Genomic DNA, 19379 nt, shown 5'->3' with positions numbered 1-19379 from the left:
ACCTGAGCTTTAAAGTACATCTCAGCCCAACCAAAAAAAGGCATATTTCCATCCATTTGCCCAACAGAACAACAACCATCATCATCATCATCATCATCTCTGCATTTGCCTGGATTGTGCTTCAGTTTATTAACTCTCATTCAGTCCCACCCTGATTTCAAACATTTGTTACAAAGGTAGCTGTCACTTCTGGATGAAAAGCAGAAAGAGACATATGTTTCCCTTCCTGTGGGCATCTGAACTCAGGAAAACAATAAAGGATTAATCATCAAATATCAACACCTCTTCCCGGAGCAGGGGCTCTGATCTAAACTGGGGCCCCTGCAGTTGTTTTAACTTCTTTTTTTAAAAAAAAAAAACCTGCAGAAAATCCTACTCATAGATTCACAAGCTGCCCTTGTGAATTTTAATTTTACGTGACTTTTCTTCAGCATTGACCAGAATAGGTGTCTTGGCTTATACAGGAGCTCAGCAGGCACAATGCAGCTTCCACTGAGCTTAAGAATCTCACATAAATATCAGTTGAGTTTACTGACGGTATTCATTTACTAACAGATACATTTTCATTGCCTTTATAAGGGGAAAGCTCCACTGTGTGATTTTTCAGATAAGCTCAGAATGATGAAACCACACGTCAATTATCAAACTCACAACACATTCCTCCGGTAATATTTAAAGATCCCTGATTTTTTAAAAAATCAAACATTACAATGCACAAAGCTGAAATCTACATACAATCATTATACAAAAGAAACCTTCACTTCACAATCTTTATCATGTGTGATTTGGTGAAAGCTTAATTTCAATAGTTTGATGTAATTGGAACTCTAGATAACAGCAAAATGGATAACACCAAAATCAAACGTATTTCTCTAAGTGTTCCTTTATTTTCAAGTGATATATACTCAGTAAATAAGAGTTTCAAATGTTGGCAGAAACGTTTTTAGTTGCAGAATATCCGGAAGTGACTGTTTGCTCCCGGGATAGAAATCCAGACCTGTCAGAAGCTCCACATCACGGACACGTGCTACGTGAGCCTGCATTCTTTTTTCAACCCATAGGATCTCTGGAAGGCCATTCATCTGAAGTAAACAAGAACAAAACTCAAACTTAAATAATAGCATGGACGAGGGATCAAATCAACATTTTCTTTGCTCCTGGAGCTTGTTTGCTCTTCTAATAGTTAATTTCCGGGCAGTGAAAATGATGTACGAGCATTTACACCAAAGGTTTACCCTATTTGCTGACTTTGAGAAGAGGGCTGAGAGGGCTGGAACTGGAAGGCAAAAATGGCAAGCAAACACCAGTGCCGAGAAAACAGAGCACTACTGTAAGGGAAGGTCTGTACCTCAGGTGCCGCCACTGCTTACTTAATGTCAACCATAGGCCTGGCGCTTTACAGATTCTCAGGGCTGAAATTACATATGTATTTTCAAGCATTTCATAATGATCAGTTTATGCTTTCCCCATTTTAACAGTGCATTTCTAAGCAAAGTTACACGCTTCTCACTCCACTGAAGCTTATAAGAGGGCACAAGTCTGTGTGGGATGGGCACCGTGAATGTTGTCCCACCCCCACTCCAGGTAGTTCAGGAGAAGAGACGCCTGTCTTGACTCATACTGCCTTCCAGCTAGGACAGACTCACAGGGTATAACTTCACTTTTTCCATTGCCCAGCTTGCCCCACTACTATTTATTTCACTGGGGATTTATTTCTCTATGGCCTTTCACAAAATTGATAAGGGTGGAGAAAAACCTTGCATATTCCCTGATGTGGGTTTCCTTCATCTTATACCATTGAAACTGATGAGGCTGGAGGCTTCTCGTTTTAATCAATGCTGTATTTTTTCATGTATTATTGTGGTGTGTGTGTTTGGGGGTGGGGTGGACACACCATTACCCTGGTCTTTTTCACTAGCTAGTGAAATGGCCATGCCCCAGATATCCACCACCATGGATGAGGAAGAGGAACATGACAATGGAGCAGAGTCTGATAATATTGACCAAAGACCGCCCCCACCCCACATTCAACGAAGTGAGGGGAGGGGCGCATTTGGCTGCGGTAGTGCGAAAAGAGAGCCAGTCCTCTTGCATCTTCTGGCCTGACGTGGGAAGAGGGCGGGCCTGGGGGAAAGGGCTTAATAGCGCTGGGGTGGAGATTTCCTCCCTCTTTTGAAGCGGACGGAGCAGACAGGTGGACGGAGGAACGGAGGAACTCACACTCGGACACGTGGCTGAGTATCTGGGAAGAGGGAGACGGGCAGGGGCCATCCATTTGGTACAGTCCTTCCAAGGGTGGGGGGGCAAGCATCTGCTTGTGCGCAGAGGGTCTCAGCATCTCCTGCTTTCCGCCTCTCCAGACACAGTCCTCTTTTTGTTCCCTGCCGCGTGCACGTGCCGTTTCACTCCTTTTGTTTCCTTTGTCTACGTGCGCTTTCAGGAGTCATATCCTTTGTTCCATTAGCGTGCGCTTAGGAAGCCGGGTTGCGAACTGGCTGCCCGGCGTCAGGGTCCTACTGCCCCCATTGTTCAGTGGCTTGTGGCCTAGCTTTTGTTTCTCTCTCACGCACGTTTTTGGAACAGAAACGTTTCTTTTCTGCAGCATCTACCTCCTGCTTCACACACGTTTCTTGAACGGAAGCCCCCTTCATTTCTTTTCTGACGCCTCTACCTCTTGCTTCTACCAGCCATGGGACCAAGGAAAAACGCACAGCCCTCACAGGCCAAAAGGCCCAAGAGAGCACGGAGGCCCACCCAAAAAGTACTGGAGGGGCAGGCTGCTGGCCACGCGGCCCGGCACATCCAAGCCACAAGCACAACCACCCAGAAAGGGAAGTGGGGTGGTGCTTTTCAAGCAGCGGGTGGGGTGCAAGGAATCATGGGGCAGGGGAGGCCGCCTGCTCGGGGTGGGGCCTCACCGCAGGGGGCTCATGATTTGGAATCCATTTATCAGATTGTGTCCGTGATTGCAGGATATATGGATGTGATTGCAGGGCGTATGGATACGCTGGAGCAGGGGAATGCCAGGGAACCCAGGGAGGACAGTGAGTCTGCCCCTGCACTGACAAGGGAGAGCTGCTCACCGCCCAGGCTCTCAGAAACAGGTGAGTCCCCAGTGCACACACAGTCACGGGCCACAACATCTACTGGGGAGTCTTTAGTTAACGATCAGGCAATGGACTTGCCACCCCCTTACCAGTCAAATGAGGCACTGCCTGCCTTGGGCCCCCCGCAGCTCTCTGGGAGGGGGCGGCAGCCTTCCGGGCTGGGGCGGTGGCCTTCTCATCAGCCTGATGCCACTGCCCAGGATCAAATGTCAGTGATCAATCAGGTGTGGCAAGGACAGCAAGCCACTGACCCCCGGGGGATGCTAGATGGGGGAGCCACAGGGCCCACTCCGGTGGCTGTGCAGCCTACTGCCGCAGCTACGCTTGGCCAGGGCCCTCAGCCTCAGTTGATAACACATGGGGAGATGGGGCTGCCCTTAGGATCCCACCTTCCCCAGGCTCTCACAGACAAAATACTTAGAGGGGAATATGTGGATATCTTTTCACTGCTGAACAGGGATGAGGAGCCAAAAGGGAGAGACAAGGGCATAGGGATGACGATAAGTGGCGAAGGAAGAAAGTGGACCGCACGTGGCCCAACTGGCTGGTAGGTTACCTTATCTATCAGGGGGTGATTGTGCGTGAACAGCCATCCAGGGCCTCGGCCTTGGTCAAGTATCTGGACATCATTAATCATGCTTATAACGAGTTCATGGGTCAAGCTTGGCTCCAATACGACGAGAATTTCAGACTACGAGCAGCTCGTAACCTGACCCTTGCTTGGGACGTCAAGCAGGGTGAATTGTGGATGCAGTGCATGATGCCTGCAAGGGCAGTGCAGGGTGAGAGGTCCCAAAGCGGACACCTCATCAATCACGCCCCAAGCTTCAGGCCCCCGGGGGACCAGGCGGTTCAACCCCACTTGCTTTGCTGGGATTTCAGTTCCATCGGCCGCTGTGATCATCGCCCATGCAGATACAGGCACGAATGCCCCATCTGTAGGGAACCCCACCCCATCACTTCCTGCCCCAAGGGTCGACCCCATAGGCAGGGTCAAGGGGACCAGGGCTGGGGGCAGAAAGGAGGTGGGGGAGCTGCCACAGGCACTGCTCCAAAAGGCGCCAAGTCCAATTAAAGTCCCCGAACTCAGGCGCCTTTTAACTGCCTACCCGAAGGATTTGGACGCGCGGTATTTGATTGACGGTTTTACATATGTTTTTCAGATCCCAATGGTGGGCTCTAGGGTGCATAGCATGGCTGGGAATCTGAAGTCAATAACTGAGATGGAGGGTGTAGTTAAAACAAAAATTGATAAGGAAGTCAAGGAAGGCAGAGTAGCAGGCCCGTTCAGTGCCTTGCCCCTAAAAAAATCTGCGTATTTCACCACTGGGTATAGTCCCAAAGAAGGCTCCTGGGGAGTTTAGGTTGATACATCATCTATCATTCCTGAAGGTCGGATCGGTGAATGACGCCATTCCCCAAGTGCTTTGTTCGGTCAAATATTCATCCTTTGATAATGCAGTGCATTTGATACACACTTTTGGAGAGGGTGCGCTGTTGGGGATGTGTGACATTAAGTCTGCGTTCCGCCTCCTCCCCGTCCATCCACTTGACTTCGATCTCCTGGGTTTCTCATTTCAAGGCAAATTCTATTTTGACAAGGCATTGCCTATGGGGTGTTCCATATCTTGTGCGGCGTTTGAGAAATTCAGTTCCATGCTAGAGTGGGCAGTTAAGGTGCTTTCTGGTCAACCCAGCGTAACACATTATCTAGATGATTTCCTTTTTGCAGGCCCCCCAGAGTCGCATAAGTGTTTGGAGCTCATGCAGCAATTTCATGCATTGTGCGGGTAGCTGGGAGTGCCCCTAGCCCATGAAAAGACCGAGGGCCCATCCACCAAGCTGACCTATCTAGGAATCGAACTGGATACCGTGGGGCAGCTTTCGAGGCTGCCAGTCCAAAAGCTTGCTGAGCTCCAGGGCCTCGTGCTTGGTGCTATGCGGGCAAGGAAAGTCATGCTGCGTGAGCTCCAATCATTGGTGGGACATTTGAATTTCACATGCAGGGTAGTCATGCCGGGGAGTGCCTTTGTGCGTTGCTTCTGCTGGGTTATGGCTGGCGTGCGGGCCGCCCACCACAGGATACAGGTCATTAGCGCCATGAGGCAGAACCTTTGCATGTGGGCCCGTTTTTTGGAAAGTTACAATGGGGTATCTTTCTGGAGGGAAGACCTTTTGCTTGAGGCGGAACTTCAGGTGCACTCTGATGCAGCTGGGGCCCACGGGTTTGGAGTTTACTGCCGGGGCAGGTGGTGTGCCGAGTGGTGGCCAGCAGAATGGAAGGCCAGTGACATTATAAGGGACCTCACTTTCCTAGAATTTTTCCCAATGGTAGTGGCAGTTCACATCTGGCCGGAGGCTCTAGCCAATCATTCAGTGCATTTCTGGTGTGACAATAAGGCTGTGGTCCACATTGTTAACACACTGTCCTCCCTAGAGTCATGTCCTTGGTGCGGGCTTTTGTACTACAGTGCCTCAAATATAACATCCTTTTTTCAGCTCACCATGTTCCTGGAATAACAAATAATTGCGCTGATGCACTATCCCGTTTTCAGGTAGAGCGCTTCAGGATCCTGTCCCCTCTAGCCCAGGAATCACCAGAGGAGATGCCTGTGGCACTGTGGAGTCTTGGAGCGGTGAGGCCTGGAGTGCCATAGACAACTCTTTGGCCCCGCGTACTCGGAATGGCTATGCCAGGAGTTTCCGGGCCTTTTGAGGAATTTAGGGGGAAGGAGCAGCTGCAGCCGGTTTGGCCTATACCGGTGGACCACCTCATGCAGTACTGCATCCAGCTGCACAACACGGGGTACACGGTTTCCATTATAGCTGGCCGCCTGTCAGCTTTGGCATTCTACGCAAAGGCCGCTGGGAGGGCAGACATGACAGGCAACTTTAGGGTGAGGAGGATGCTGGAGGGGTGGGCCAGAGCAGAGCCAAGGAAGCCAGATGCCAGGGCCCCGGTGTCCCCTGAGTTGCTAGCAGGTTTGTCTCTGGCCTTAGAATCGCACTGCGCCTCAGCTTTCGAGGTCAAACTGTATCGTGCAGCTGCCCTCCTGGCCTTCTTTGGGGCCTGCGGATTAGTGAATTGTTAGTGCGATCCAAATGGGACCAATCAGGCAGAGCACTGCATATGCGGGATGTTTCCGTAACAGCCACGGGTTTAGCAGTCAGGCTCCGAGCATCTAAGACTGATCAGAAGGGTAAGGGAGAGGTATTTCAATTGTACCCCTGTGCATCAGTGGCTGTTTGCCCCGTGCAAGCCGTGAAGAGCTATGTTGCAACACGGGGACAGGGAACTGGGCCTTTTTTCCAGCATGCCGATGGCAAGCCACTTACTAGGTACCAGTTCTGGGTGGTGGTGAAGAGAGTTTTAGCTAGTCTGGGAACCCCCCCTCACCTTTTTGGTACTCACTCCTTAAGCATTGGGGCTGCCTCCACAGCGGCCACTTTGGGACACGGGGATGAAATGGTTAAGTCAGTCGGCAGGTGGCGTTCAGCAGCTTTCAGGTCTTATGTCAGGCCTTTGGTTTCGGTGGCACAGCTGCAAGGAGTGGGGTCGGGGCAGGGATCCTCTGCGGCGGCACACTGACGTTTTGTCTTTACAGGCTGCCAGCGCAGGAGGAGGGGGGTTCTCATCTGTGGCCACAGCATTATCTTTTGGGCTAGCCACAGGGCAGCCACAGGGGGTTGCGGCACACAGCTGGGTTTAAGCAAAATGATGCTGATTGCATGGCTGGGCAGAAGAGGCATGAGGTGGGAACAGTTATTGCCAACCCTCCACGACCACCAGAAGGCGGCTCACCCACCTCAAGTAATCGTCATCCACTTGGGTGAGAATGACATGGGAAAACAGCCTGGAAAGTCTATTGTTTTGCAAGCCCTGGTGGACTTTGAGCACCTGATGGCCCTGGTGCACCGGCATACGGTTGGTTTGGTCAGACATGCTCAAGAGATGGGTCTGGAAGGGCGCATTGGCCCCAGGGCACTTGGAAAGGGCTCGAGCAAAGGTGAATGGTGAAATATGGCATGCGGTAGTCTTGGGGGATGGCTTGCATATTGCGCATCCAGGAAATCAAGCATTGCTTTCCACACCTATACAGACCTGATGGTGTCCACCTTTCAGATGCAGGCTATGACATCTTCTTGGGAGATCTGCAGTGGAGCCTCCTGGCAGCCTAGAGGGCAAGTGGGGGCTGGGGGTGGACCAAGCATTAGGCTGATCAGCCCCCCGTGGCAGAAGCAGTGCGGGGAAAAAGGTGGCTTCATGGTTCATGTTACAACTCCAGTGAGCACCCTGAGGCATCACTTGGGAAGATGAAGGAGTAACCCTCAAACCAGGACTGGGGCCTCGGTGCCTGGCAGGGACCTGGGACAGGAACTCCTTGAGGGGTGCCACTATCCTTTACCTATAGACCTCGCGGCTAGGGTGGATTGGACGCGGTACACCTCCCTTGAGCACTAAAAAGACTTGGCAAGGAAGAGCAGGAGCCGTACCACATGTGACGGCTCGGAGCTCAGAGCCAGGGTGGGTCTCGTCCTTAGAGCGGGGATGCAAAAGCAAGAGGAGGCCAGACTCTTCAGCATCCCCGCAATGGCCCGCACTGCAGTCAGTTATTGGGGATGTTTTGGTTTTGTGCACTGCAGATCCCTCTTGAACGATTAAATAAAGTTGGCCCTTTTATTATCCCAGCTCTGGTGTCAGCTCTCATTATTTACGCATCAGCGGACAAAAGACACTTCCATTCAGGCTTGACTGGTAAAGCAGGCAAATGCCATTCTCAGATCTATACAACTCTGTGGAGAGGGACAGTGGGTGAACATGTATTTCAGATACAATGCATCCATTGACAAGTGACCCAAAAAAGATCAGCAAGTCTGAAATGTTATCATACATTTTCTTTCCTGCACAGCCATAGTTACAAATGATACAAGTGCATTCAAAACTGCATTTGTCTTTCACACATGCGCACCAATAGCAAAAGTGATGTTCAGAAGCACTTCACATGGCGCATATAACATCAGGCCAACTGATAGTTAAAACAGGAAATAGCAAATCAGTACTAACAACAAACTCAGAATGTATACAATATTTAAAAGTGTTCAATGGATGCCAGAAATATTATTTTTGCTGTAACCCTCACAACTCTGTAAAGCCTGTCATGTTTGTATTATTATGCCAGTATTGGAACTGGGGGGCTGAGGCTGAGGAATTGGGCCTTGCCTAAGAATAGTTGCTGAGTTCACAGCAAAGGTGAGATTCAAACCAGGGACATCCTGATTCACCATTTATAGGGCAATCCTAAGCAGTGAGACACACTTCTAAGCCTCTTGACTTCAGTGAACTTAGAAGGGTGAAATTTTCCTTAGGATTGCATTGTTAGTCTTATGTCCACTAGCTGTAGTTGCACAACTCAGTTACTGAATTTTTTTTAAAAAATGAGTGAAGTGAATCATAGGGGAGAGATTTGCCCTCCTGCTTGGTTTCATAAACATATCTTCCAAGTATTTGTTTTTGAATATACAATACAGTCAGGATGTTGGGCTACCACAACCAAGTGGAAAGACCCACTAAGATTAGATGTTGTGTTACTCAAGATTCTCTGAGTAGTGCATGATGCCCATACTTACAGCAGCACAGCTTTCACTGTTGTCTGGACGATGAGGAAGAACAAAAGAGAGGACATCCAGTGAGCCAGAGCAGTTCAGTGGAGTGTTCGATTGATTCATACAGCTAGTCAGCACAACAAAGTAATGGGTCGGAATGGGAATCTGTGTGTTGTTTCCATACCTACAAAAGAATATCAATGAATGGCTTGCAGTACAAACTATTGCATTCACTCACTTAGCATTACATTATTAACAGATGCAGGAATTGAGTTCTCTAATAGTGCAATTTATGGATGTGACTCACAGGCTTTCCAAAGTCAAAAGTGATTCTAAAGCCTGGAGACAGTCCCACTGACATTGCTTCTTGGTTGTAATAGGGATCATGCCTTCAAGAATAATATACTTTATTCTCATTTTATTTTGTCCATATGTAAAACTGAAGTAACATTTAACCAGAAGTAATGTTTTAGAAGAATTGTGAGAGTGAAATTCTGATGTATCTGAGAGAAGGGTTTCTCCCTATTTGTTTTCTTGAAAGTACTGCAAACAAACATGTAAAGAACACATTTCCATTGCCTATAATTTAAACTGGAACAGTGTCACAGACATCCGTGCAAAGTGTTGCCCGGTCCCACGGTGCATGCAGCGCAGACCAGTGTTAGTTCATTCAATCAGTGAACAAGATTATCTTGCCAGGACTAATTTTGTAGACATCTTGACATGTTTGTGAAAACTTGTAAACAGCATTGTGTGGCTGACAGGATATTAAAGCTTTTGGCTTGGGAGGAAGTTCCAGCCTGTCATCTCAACCCTCCTCCTACACGGTGGCAGAAATTCTTTCTCCCTCTCCAAACCATTTTTGACAAATGTGGCATCAAGTCTAGCCAAAAGACAGCATCTCCGGTAACACTAAGGCCACAACCTTCAAGCACTTCTTTACACAGCCAAACTGTTCAAATCCTATAAAAGCTTCTGTCCCTTAGTCCTTATGTAACGGACATTTGATAGGCTTATGTCGCAATAAACCTGTTAAACGTTATGGCACCCCAAAACTACTTTTAAGTATTTTAAGATACATTGTTTCATTAGGTTGGCTTTGTACATGTATTCAGAAGAGACTCCCAAACTGATGAGAACTCCATAGTAGTAGATTGTGGATGGGGACAAGTGGTGTTTGTGTCTGGCTCTGCCAAGAACTGGCCGGAGTCCGAAGCTGTCATGTCCTCCAGCATTCCCCTTCAGGAGGTTTAGCCCTGGGAGGAGCCTCGGAAAAGAGCAGGAGTTCCTGGGTCCCTCTTTCGCTCCTTCCTGTTGCCTCTCTTTCTAAACCTCAGATGAACTCTGTCCCTTCCTCCCTGGCTCTCCCAGGATTCACCTTTCAAAGGGGTTCCTGGGATGGGAGACCTCTGGCCTCTCCCAGCCCCTCTAACCCAGGGGTGGTGCCTGAGGGAGTGGCAGGTCCACAGGCTGCTGGCGTGGGAACCGAGCTCACTGGCCCCCTTCCCTTCTGCCGTCTTAAAGGGTTTTGCCTCCAGCTTCCATGGGCCTAAGGAGGCCCCCCGCCCCCTGTCTCCTCTCCCGTCTTTCCAAACAAGCCTGCTCCAATTATTTGTGAGGGGCTGGGTCCTGGCTGTGCTGGGCTCCACTGTGCCTCTGCCACCTCTTGCAGCTGTCACCAGTTCTTGGGGGATGGCTGCTGGCCAGTCTTTGGACCCACAAACTGGGTGCTTGGTGGGGCTCTTGCCAACTGCTGCACTGCTTGTGCTGCGGCTGCCTGTGTCCGCTGTTGTCTTGTGGCTGTCTCTGATGACTTGCCCCTTCTCTTTGCTGCCCTCTCCACCTTGCCTGTCTTCTACAGGCGTAGCAGCAAGAAAGGGAGCCATTCCTATGGCTTCAAGCCAGGTTTCTGCAGTTCTTTCTCCAGCGACTCCCCAGAGGAGCCCAGAGACTAAATCCTCCTCCTCAGGGTTGACCGTGGGGTCAGAAGAGCTGGTCCACATAGCATGTTAGGGAGTCTTATTATCTAGGACAATAAACCAGGCAGGGTAACTGAAACTATAATAAGCATAGTAATTTTCTCTGAGACTAGGAAATGGAAATGTATGATATTCAGGTCACAGTCTAAGCATGGGGAACTGCTCATATCAGCTGATCAATGTATGGCCAATCACTTTGTTTGGTGTTAACATTATGTATTTGCTGGCTTAGAGCCAATTTATTTATTTACAAAAGTCCACCTTTCTCACTGAGACACAAGGCGGATTACACATACCAATAGAGTTCCAGGAGTGCAATTTCCAGTTGAAAAGTGTTGATAACAAATAAAAGTTATTTTGACGTAAATTATATAATTTTACATTTGTTTATGAAAATAAAATTGTTATGTTTATCATTGTATAGAATTTGTAAATCATAGAGAATAGTCTGAAAGCAGTTTGTGCAATGTTATTGATGAAGATAGGCAATTCTAGGCATATAAGCTACAAGAGGAAAATTGTATGTAAACCACTGAGCTTCCTTGGCTTAGAGAGTGGAATTGAAATACAAATCCAAAATAGAAAGACACATCATAGGATTTCCTTTAAAAGTGCTGTCATTTTTTTTTACTTACTGTTTAATTTTGTCAAGAGAATCAAAGTGACCATTGTAATCATAATCAAAAATAGGCCCACTGATCACATTCAGTCCATTCCTCTCTTTAGCATATTTTGGAAGTAGTCTTTCATGGAAGTAATTCCATATTCCTGTAGTTAAGAAGACCATGAGATTTAGTTAGCCTTGATGTTAGTAAGGTTTTTAATAGAAATGTTCCAGTTATAGGTGATAAGAATATAACTAAAATCTCAGGCTGACATTTGGCTCAACCTTTATAATTTTATCACACACCCACTAATATTTTAGGCCAACATATGAACAACATATAGCAGTGGGCTGGATCACCTCTGATGAATCCTAAATCTGACTGAAATTACACATGGTGCTCGCATTTAGATTGTAGAAGCTAAATTCACCAGTCTTATGATCTCAGCGTACAACATATATTCCATGGGGATCAGGCAGGGCTTATTCTGACGTTTCCAAAAGTTGTCCTCAAGGACACCCTCTGCATATAAGCCAAGAAGGGTTCCCCCTACCCATGCCACTGCACAACTGCCCAGCAGTCCAGCTGTTGAAACATGGTTGCCTCTCTGAAGAGGTTACAGTATGGCACAAATTTGTGTCAAGGAGTCAAAACAATATTCAAATCTTTTGGGTGTGACAGGCTGCTATATATTCTTCTCCACTGCCTTACAAAGGTACAGAAGACTGACAAGGAATACCTGGGTGTGTCTTCGCCTTGGACACAAGGATTTACTCATTCACTTTTCTAGCTGAGGAACTTCTGTGAGTGAGGTAAATACACTGTCCTCATCTAAGGCCAGATTGATGAAGTTACCACTGCACAATCTGTTTGAAAAAGCTTCCTAAATGGCCCACCCAGGGAGTCATTAGAAGCAGAAATGTGGTTTCCTATCCCTTGGCCACTTGGGACTTAACATGTTGATAAAGTAGTGCGAGTGCCAAACTGCCTTTTATATATGTGCAACAAGAAAGCAAATGTTCTTTAGCATGCATTATGAAAGTTATGAAAGTGTAAAACAATTTCATCAAAACTTACTTTTGAATTCTCCATACATAGGGACAATATTGCTTGTAAGTAAAGCATCATATTGTTCAACATCAGTTGAATTCAGGTCTACAAAAATGTATGAATTAATGGTATATATAAAGTGAAAAATAAGGCAAACTACATATAGATTTAAGCTGAACACAGTTTTGTATAAATTATTGAAGGGTTTATTTATTAATTTGAGGTAGTTATGAAGATAGAAGGCATAGGCCCTGTGTTGATTCTGGCTGCGTGGGAAAGTAACTTGCAGGATTCGATAGGCTCCTCTAGACTGGAGGAGTTCAAGATCAGTTCAACCTCTGAGGGAGGTAGGGTTGCCAATAAGGCTATGCATATTGATAAACCAAACCGAAAATAAACCTGAAAAGGCCTTTTCGGCTTCTTTTGGGTTTAATTTAAGCCGAAAATGAAAACTGGGAATCAAGCCTAAATTGGATAGCCGATCGCCGAAAAAGCCGAATAGGTATTCAGCTTTTTTCGGTTTTGGCTTTCCCCAGGCTTTTCCCGATGGGAATTTTTTAATGAGCTGTGGGGGAGGCATTCACAGCCCAGCTGCAAGAGACTCCCCTTGCATGAACCCCAAAGCATGGTAAAGTTTGGGACAGGGGGTCCAATTTTATGGACCCTGAAGGGGTCATCCCCCGCCTCCAAAGAAAAGCATGGTAAACTTTACTCCATAGAAAAGCATGGTAAACTTTACCATGCTTTTCCATGGAGGAGGGGGGCAACCACTTCAGGACCCCAAAAAATTGGACCCCTGTCCCAAACTCTGTCAAACTGTGGGGTTCCTGCAAGGAGATTCCCTTGTAGCTATGCTGTGAATTTAGTGACTCTATGTCAAAATATGCCCCTTCCCCCAGGAGAATTTTAAAAATACTTACTTTTCATAGTCTGTAATGGCCACTTCCACACACAAGAATCAGGGGAAACTCAGTTTCCCATGAATGCTTGCAATGGGCCCACACAAAGCTATTGCTATCCATAGCTTTGCACAAGAACTTTGGAAGACATCACTTCTGCCTAAAACCCAGAACTGATGTTACCGCTGCTCTAGTATTTTGCCAACCTGAATAGTAAAACCATAGAAAACATCAAAATCCTAAAAAAGAAGTGATGTCACTTCCAAGTTTTAGCTGGAAGTTATATTGATGCGTCAATAACATCCCCCTTCCCAATTTCTCCTGTTGCTTATTGAGCCCCAATGGGGAACACCCGTACTTCAGAGGGGGTTTGCCCACCAAAAGCAGTCAAATGGTACCCCTAGAAGGAGGATTTATCAACCTTGCTAATAGCTGATATGCTGTTAGCCAGAGTTTTAGTCAATGCTTTTCTATCCAGTCCCTCCATATTTTCTTTTTCAGTATAAAACTAAATCTGCTTAACAAAAACATTTAGATACAATACAAGGACCCTGCAAAAGACAATGATTATAGCAAAGCAATTCTTTTTTTCTATCATAAAATACTACTGAAATTCTCCCACCACCACCACCACCACCACCAAATGCCATGCTTATTCCTAGTGGGTCATTTCAGTGCAGTGTATATGTTTAAACATGCAGCCACATCCAACTGATTAAAACTTTAAGGCTCTTTCTATATAAAGAGCTTTACTAACTAGAAGGATAGAGGAAACCGTGGGTGATGTTCCGGTCTGGCTGGTAGTTTGAGCAGTTTTGGCTCTGAGCAGCAGGGATTCTAACATCTGGCCGCAGACAATCTGTAGCTGTGGAAGGAAGAGGATCTTCCAGCTAGAAGGGAAAAGGGTGGAAAGAGAGAGAGAGAGAGAGAGGGAACATTACACCCACGCTTGTGGCCAATCTAATGACTTGTATGGTTTGTGACTTCCTAGCACTGTTTTCATTGATTCCTTCTTTTCCTATTTTTATAATGAATCATGATAGTGCTAGAAATAGAAACTATAGTTTTTCTCCAGACTGTTTATCCTTGTTCCTTCAGCATGTTGATAATGCCTGGTTGGGGGAGGGCAAAAGAGGCTAGAAGGGACTTAGGTACTGTAAAGCTGTAACAGCAAAATTATAGCACTTTGGACCAAAAAAGTAGCATGTTGCCCTCTGGAATTTTCTAAAAAGCAGAACATTTCTGACTTTATTATCTATTTCAGGGGTGTGACTTGCATAAGGAATTCATTGAGATTACTTATTGCCATGAATGCCTTATTTTCCTGAAGGCAAAAGAGCATATCCATAAAAACTGCTGGTGCTCTTGGGTGAGGGATGAACACACTACTTTTCTTCTTCTGCTGCTGCTGAGTGATGGCTAGGGCTGTTGATTCGGTTCGGCCCGAACTGAAAAACAGCCGAATTTCCCCTGATTTGGTGGTTTTTAGTTCAGGACGAACCGAACTCAAAAATGGCGGGCAACCGGGGAGCCGAATTCAGCGAGTTCAGGAGTTCACGAATAAATCCAGCCAATTCGGGGCGGCAGTAAGCAGCATAACCGTCAGTAAGCAGCATTCTCCTTCCCCGGCCAATCGGTGGCCAAGCTGGGTCTTCTTCTGGCCAATCAGTCAGGATTGAGTACTGGAGGAATCAGCTGATGTGCGGCCCGGCCGGGGAGAGAGAGAGGGGGGAAAATCCTCGTGTGTGTGTGTGTGGGGGGGTGCTTGTGCACATTCACTCCTTTCTGTGGCTGCAGGGGCCGTATTGTTTGGGGTACAGACCCCAAACTTTCAGCAGAGATTCAGACAAGCCTTCTTAGGAGACCACCCATGTTTTGTAAACATTGGGTCAGGGGATCCCGAGATATGGGCTCCCCCTTTTCTTTCCATGGCTTCAGGGGGCGCATTTTTGGGGGTACAGACCCCAAACTTTCAGTGGAGCTTCAGAGGAACCTTCTTAAGATACCCCCCAAGTTTTGTAAACATTGGGTCAGGGGATCTTAAGATATGGGCTCCACCCCTTTTCCCTCCCCCCTTTTCCATTTCCGTGGCTGCAGGGGGCGCTTTTTTGGGGATACAGCCCCCAAACTTTCAGCATAGCTTCAGACAATCCTTCTTAAGATACCACCCAGGTTTGGTAAAGATGGGTTCAGTGGGGGCAGAAATATCGGCTCCCCCCTTTTCTCTTTCCGTGGCTGCAGGGGGCGCATTTTTGGGGGTGCAGATCCCAAACTTTGAGCGGAGCTTCAGACAAGCCTTCTTAAGAGACCACCCAGGTTTTGTAAACATTGGGTCAGGGGGTACCGAGATATGGGCTTTCCCCTTTCCCCTTTCCCCTATTGGGATGAATGGGATCCTGTATGCATCTCCAGAGCAAAACGTGCCTAAATGGAATCATCTTGGATTACCCAGTCCTCCCCAGCCCCTCCTGATGGAACAGAAGACAGCCACAGTAAGACCCCTTTGGGGGCTTTAATCTATACTTTTTCTCCTGTGTGTGTGTGTGTGGGGGGGAAGCAGAGTCTGTGTGTGTGTGGGGAGGGAGCAGTTTCTGTGGGTGGGGGGGAAGCCAAAGGGGGCTTTCGCCCATTCTGCCTGGGGTGCATGTGCCCCCTCGAGTCTCTCTCTCCCTGGTTTGAGGGGGGGTTTCAGTTGTGTGTCTTCAGGTTTTCCCTCATTCATAAGAGCGGTTAGGTCTATTTGGAAGCTTGCTCAAAACTGGTTTTCAAATGGTGACTTAAAGAATGCATTTGGAGTCCCATGCAAAAGGGGAAATTCCACCCCCTCCTGCTCATTATGCATAGCTAGCTGTCTCTGTCCCTTTCCATGGTTTGCAAACTCCCAGGTGTCAGGTGTTGCTTTCCACAGTTGCAAAGGTGTTGCTGTCGTGTTGCTTTGCAGTTGTGTTGCAATGCTTTGCAAACTTCTCAACTGTTTGTTGGGGCTGGGAGCTTTGTGCGTGGGCGGCAAGCTCTGCTCAGAGATGCACATTAAGGGTGGGGGGACCCCTTTCGGGGCCCATATCTCAGCCCCCCCTGACCCAATCTTTACAAAACTTGGGGGGTCTTTCAAGAAACATCCTTTGAAGCTCTGCTGAAAGTTTGGGACCTCTACCCCCCAAAATGCCCCCCCAGAGCCGCGGAAAGGCGCGGTTGTGTTTTTAATGGCTTTATTCTGCCGAATTTTTTTCCCGAACTTTGAATTCCCGCCAAATTGCACGGACCCGAAGCGGGGGAGTTCGGACTTCGGCATATCCCGAATCTAAACGGGCTGAATTCAGCCGAATCCGAACTATACCGAATTTTTTTTAATTCAACAGCCCTAGTGATGGCCAGTGGGTGAAGGAGGTTCCCATTACAAGAGCCTTTGTTTGGCTGTGGTGAAGACACGGAGACAAAATAGAGACTGGCTAACAGAATCCAGGATGAACTGATGATATTATAGGTCAGCAGAGTTAGCCATGGTCCACATGTTAGGCACGTTGGTCTGCAGCAGAAGAGCTAGATTTGAGTACAGTAGCACCTCAGTGACCAACACGATTTTGGGGGCATGAGATTTTGAGAGTCAGAACTCCCTTTGCGAGCTACATAGTGCATCAAAGAACAGTGACAATCCCCCTCTGTCTACCTTGAGTACCCTTTAGCAGCATTCTCCAGGCAGTGATTTCAGTCCCCTCCTCAAAACACCACTGAGCATTGTCATAATTAATTTCAGCTAAGCACTTCCCATCCACACCAATGCAGCTGTGTTAATATACAGTTTTTAATAGTCTGAAGCATAGTCTTCTGAAAGAGCATAATGACACATACCATTTCAGTGGTGAGCTCGCTGCATTTGTGGCAGCTCTACCATCCCCTGGATCAAGCTTAGCAAGAAGCTGTTTACTGGGTCAAGTTGAAGTCAAATTTGCACAGCACTGATTGGACAACACTTGGATAAATTATAAGGTTACCTCCCTCTTAGAGTATGGCTGTGCATAGTGATGACTGGATCACCTTTGTGTCAATCACAAAGCTACACCCCCTTGGAGAAATGTTTAGATTTTTTTTAAAAAGTATAAGAAACCTTTAAACAAATTAAGTGTTGGTCATATATGTGATAAGACGTGGATAGCCCAGGCTAGCCTGATCTCGTTAGATCTCAGAAGCTAAGCAGGGTCAGCCCTGGTTAGTATTTGGATGGGAGACCACCAAGGAATACCAGGGTTGCTGTGCAGAGGAAGGCACTGGCGAACCACCTCTGTTAGTCTCTTGCCATGAAAACCCCAAAAGAGGTTACCATAAGTCTTGACGGCACTTTACACACACATGGGTTCTAAAAGAAAAATAAAGTGAACAATTCACTTGAAATACAGGGAAACAAAGCATACAGAAGGAGATAAGGCTTCACCTGTTCACAGAAATGCCCATAAGAAGTGGATGTATTCTGATGTCTCTGTTTATCACTGCTAGTTTTGCATCAGACAGCACAGACATCAGCTTGCCTATTCAGTATTAACTTTTTGTTTTATACTTTGCCTTTTTGTCATGAGAACAATTACAAATATTACCCAGGGGCATATTTTACACTGGTTTATTTTTATCATGACATGTAACATTACCTCATCATATGTAATACAATATCCTGTTCCCAAGGTAGTCACTGAGATGGGAGGACAAAAAACCAGTGTTGGCAAGAAAGTCAAAATATTCAATATCAGAAAAAAAACTAGCAAGGCACAACATGCCTACCAACTAAACTTAAGATATAATTCAAATTGTTGCGTAATGTGCCTTGAAAAAGACCCTTTCTTCTATATCACCCACGATCCCACCATTTCAACCAACAGACATTTATGAAAGAAAAACCCCTGTTATTTAGGAGAGCATCCACTGTTTTTCATCCTAGCCTGCTTGTGACTTTTATACAAATTAGTTTCATGTAATAAAGTTAAATAATACTTAGAATTAAGACTATTTTGTAGTTCCGTGGACTCCTGGACTTTTAGTCACTGTCTTCAGAAACAACATTTTGGACTTCTGTGACATGAAAAGTTATCAAAACAGCATATTCCTATTTTAATCTTTAAATTAAAAGCATGTGAGTGCCAATTCTTTGGATATCTGGGGGATTCAAATTGAATATCTGAGGGATTCGTTCTATTAAACACCACTACTGCAATCTATTCATTTCAGTAGGGATTCTGATGGAAGGCCTCCCATGAAGTGAATGAAGAATGCACAGTAGCTATGCTAGGTGGACAGGATATTTGCTCAGCAGTTTGGCAGAGAACCAGTGCCAAAAATGGATTGCATTGCAACAAGCAAGGTTCACACACAGGACTGAATTCTTTCTTCAGGGTGCAAAATCCACCTGTATCCAAGACTAGTAGCTGCTACAAGATGCAACAAAGCTGCCCCTATCCTGTGTCTGTTTACCCCTATTCCTCATAATGCCCATGCAAACACAACACATTCTGTGATTTCATCATGCTCTGCCCTCACAGCTAAAGATGGCAGGCTGAGGCAAGTCAACAGAACTGGATCAGATCAGTGTCTCTCATAACATTTTGGTTAAGCCTGAGCTGTGGGCCAGAGGAAAAGTACAGTCATTGTCTTTCACAACGAGAACTTGCTTTAAGAGGGAGTCAGTAATCAATGTGTCAAGAGGCATAATTTATTTGCATTTTGTGGGACTTTAAGTACAACATTTGGAAGCAGTAGCTGTGGTTTGGTAGGTCATGTCTCAGCCACTTCCAGGACTGCTTTAAAAAAAAGTGATAAGAGGAAGAAAATAATATACATAAATAAACTACAAAAAGAAAAAGATCCTGTAAACTCATTGAACTAGTGATGATATGTCTGTTTTGTTCAAAAATTCCACCATTTGATCTTGTAACAGCACTGGCTGTAATGAGACCAATTTCAAAAGCTCATCTAGGTCACCTTATTTTTACACCATTCACATGACTACATATAATGTATGAATAAATATAATGTTGCGTGAGGAGGTATGTTAATGCCCCAGCATTAATCAAATCCTACAAACAGTTCAGTTCATACAAATAGGCTTGCCAGCTCCAGGATGAGAGATGCCTGGAGATTTTGGGGGTGGAG

General features: G+C 46.4%; 1 protein-coding gene across 1 annotated transcript in view; it reads right to left on the bottom strand.

The window, feature by feature from the left end:
* Positions 1–883: 883 nt before the first annotated feature.
* Positions 884–19379, bottom strand: part of ENPP3 (ectonucleotide pyrophosphatase/phosphodiesterase 3) — a 94412-nt gene continuing 75916 nt past the window's right edge. Inside the window, exons 20-24 of the mRNA XM_056856232.1 lie at positions 14002–14134; positions 12373–12450; positions 11326–11458; positions 8739–8895; positions 884–1082 (exon numbers count right to left, since the gene is read on the bottom strand). Of these exons, the coding sequence (XP_056712210.1) occupies positions 906–1082; positions 8739–8895; positions 11326–11458; positions 12373–12450; positions 14002–14134 (678 nt within the window). The 3' untranslated portion in view covers positions 884–905. The remainder of the gene's footprint in view (positions 1083–8738; positions 8896–11325; positions 11459–12372; positions 12451–14001; positions 14135–19379) is intronic.

This window comes from Euleptes europaea, chromosome 10 (assembly GCF_029931775.1).
Source record: "Euleptes europaea isolate rEulEur1 chromosome 10, rEulEur1.hap1, whole genome shotgun sequence".
Classification (NCBI taxonomy): Eukaryota; Metazoa; Chordata; class Lepidosauria; order Squamata; family Sphaerodactylidae; genus Euleptes; species Euleptes europaea.
The sequence above is the reverse complement of the archived record's forward strand: the minus strand, read 5'-3'. Positions and strand labels throughout refer to the sequence as shown.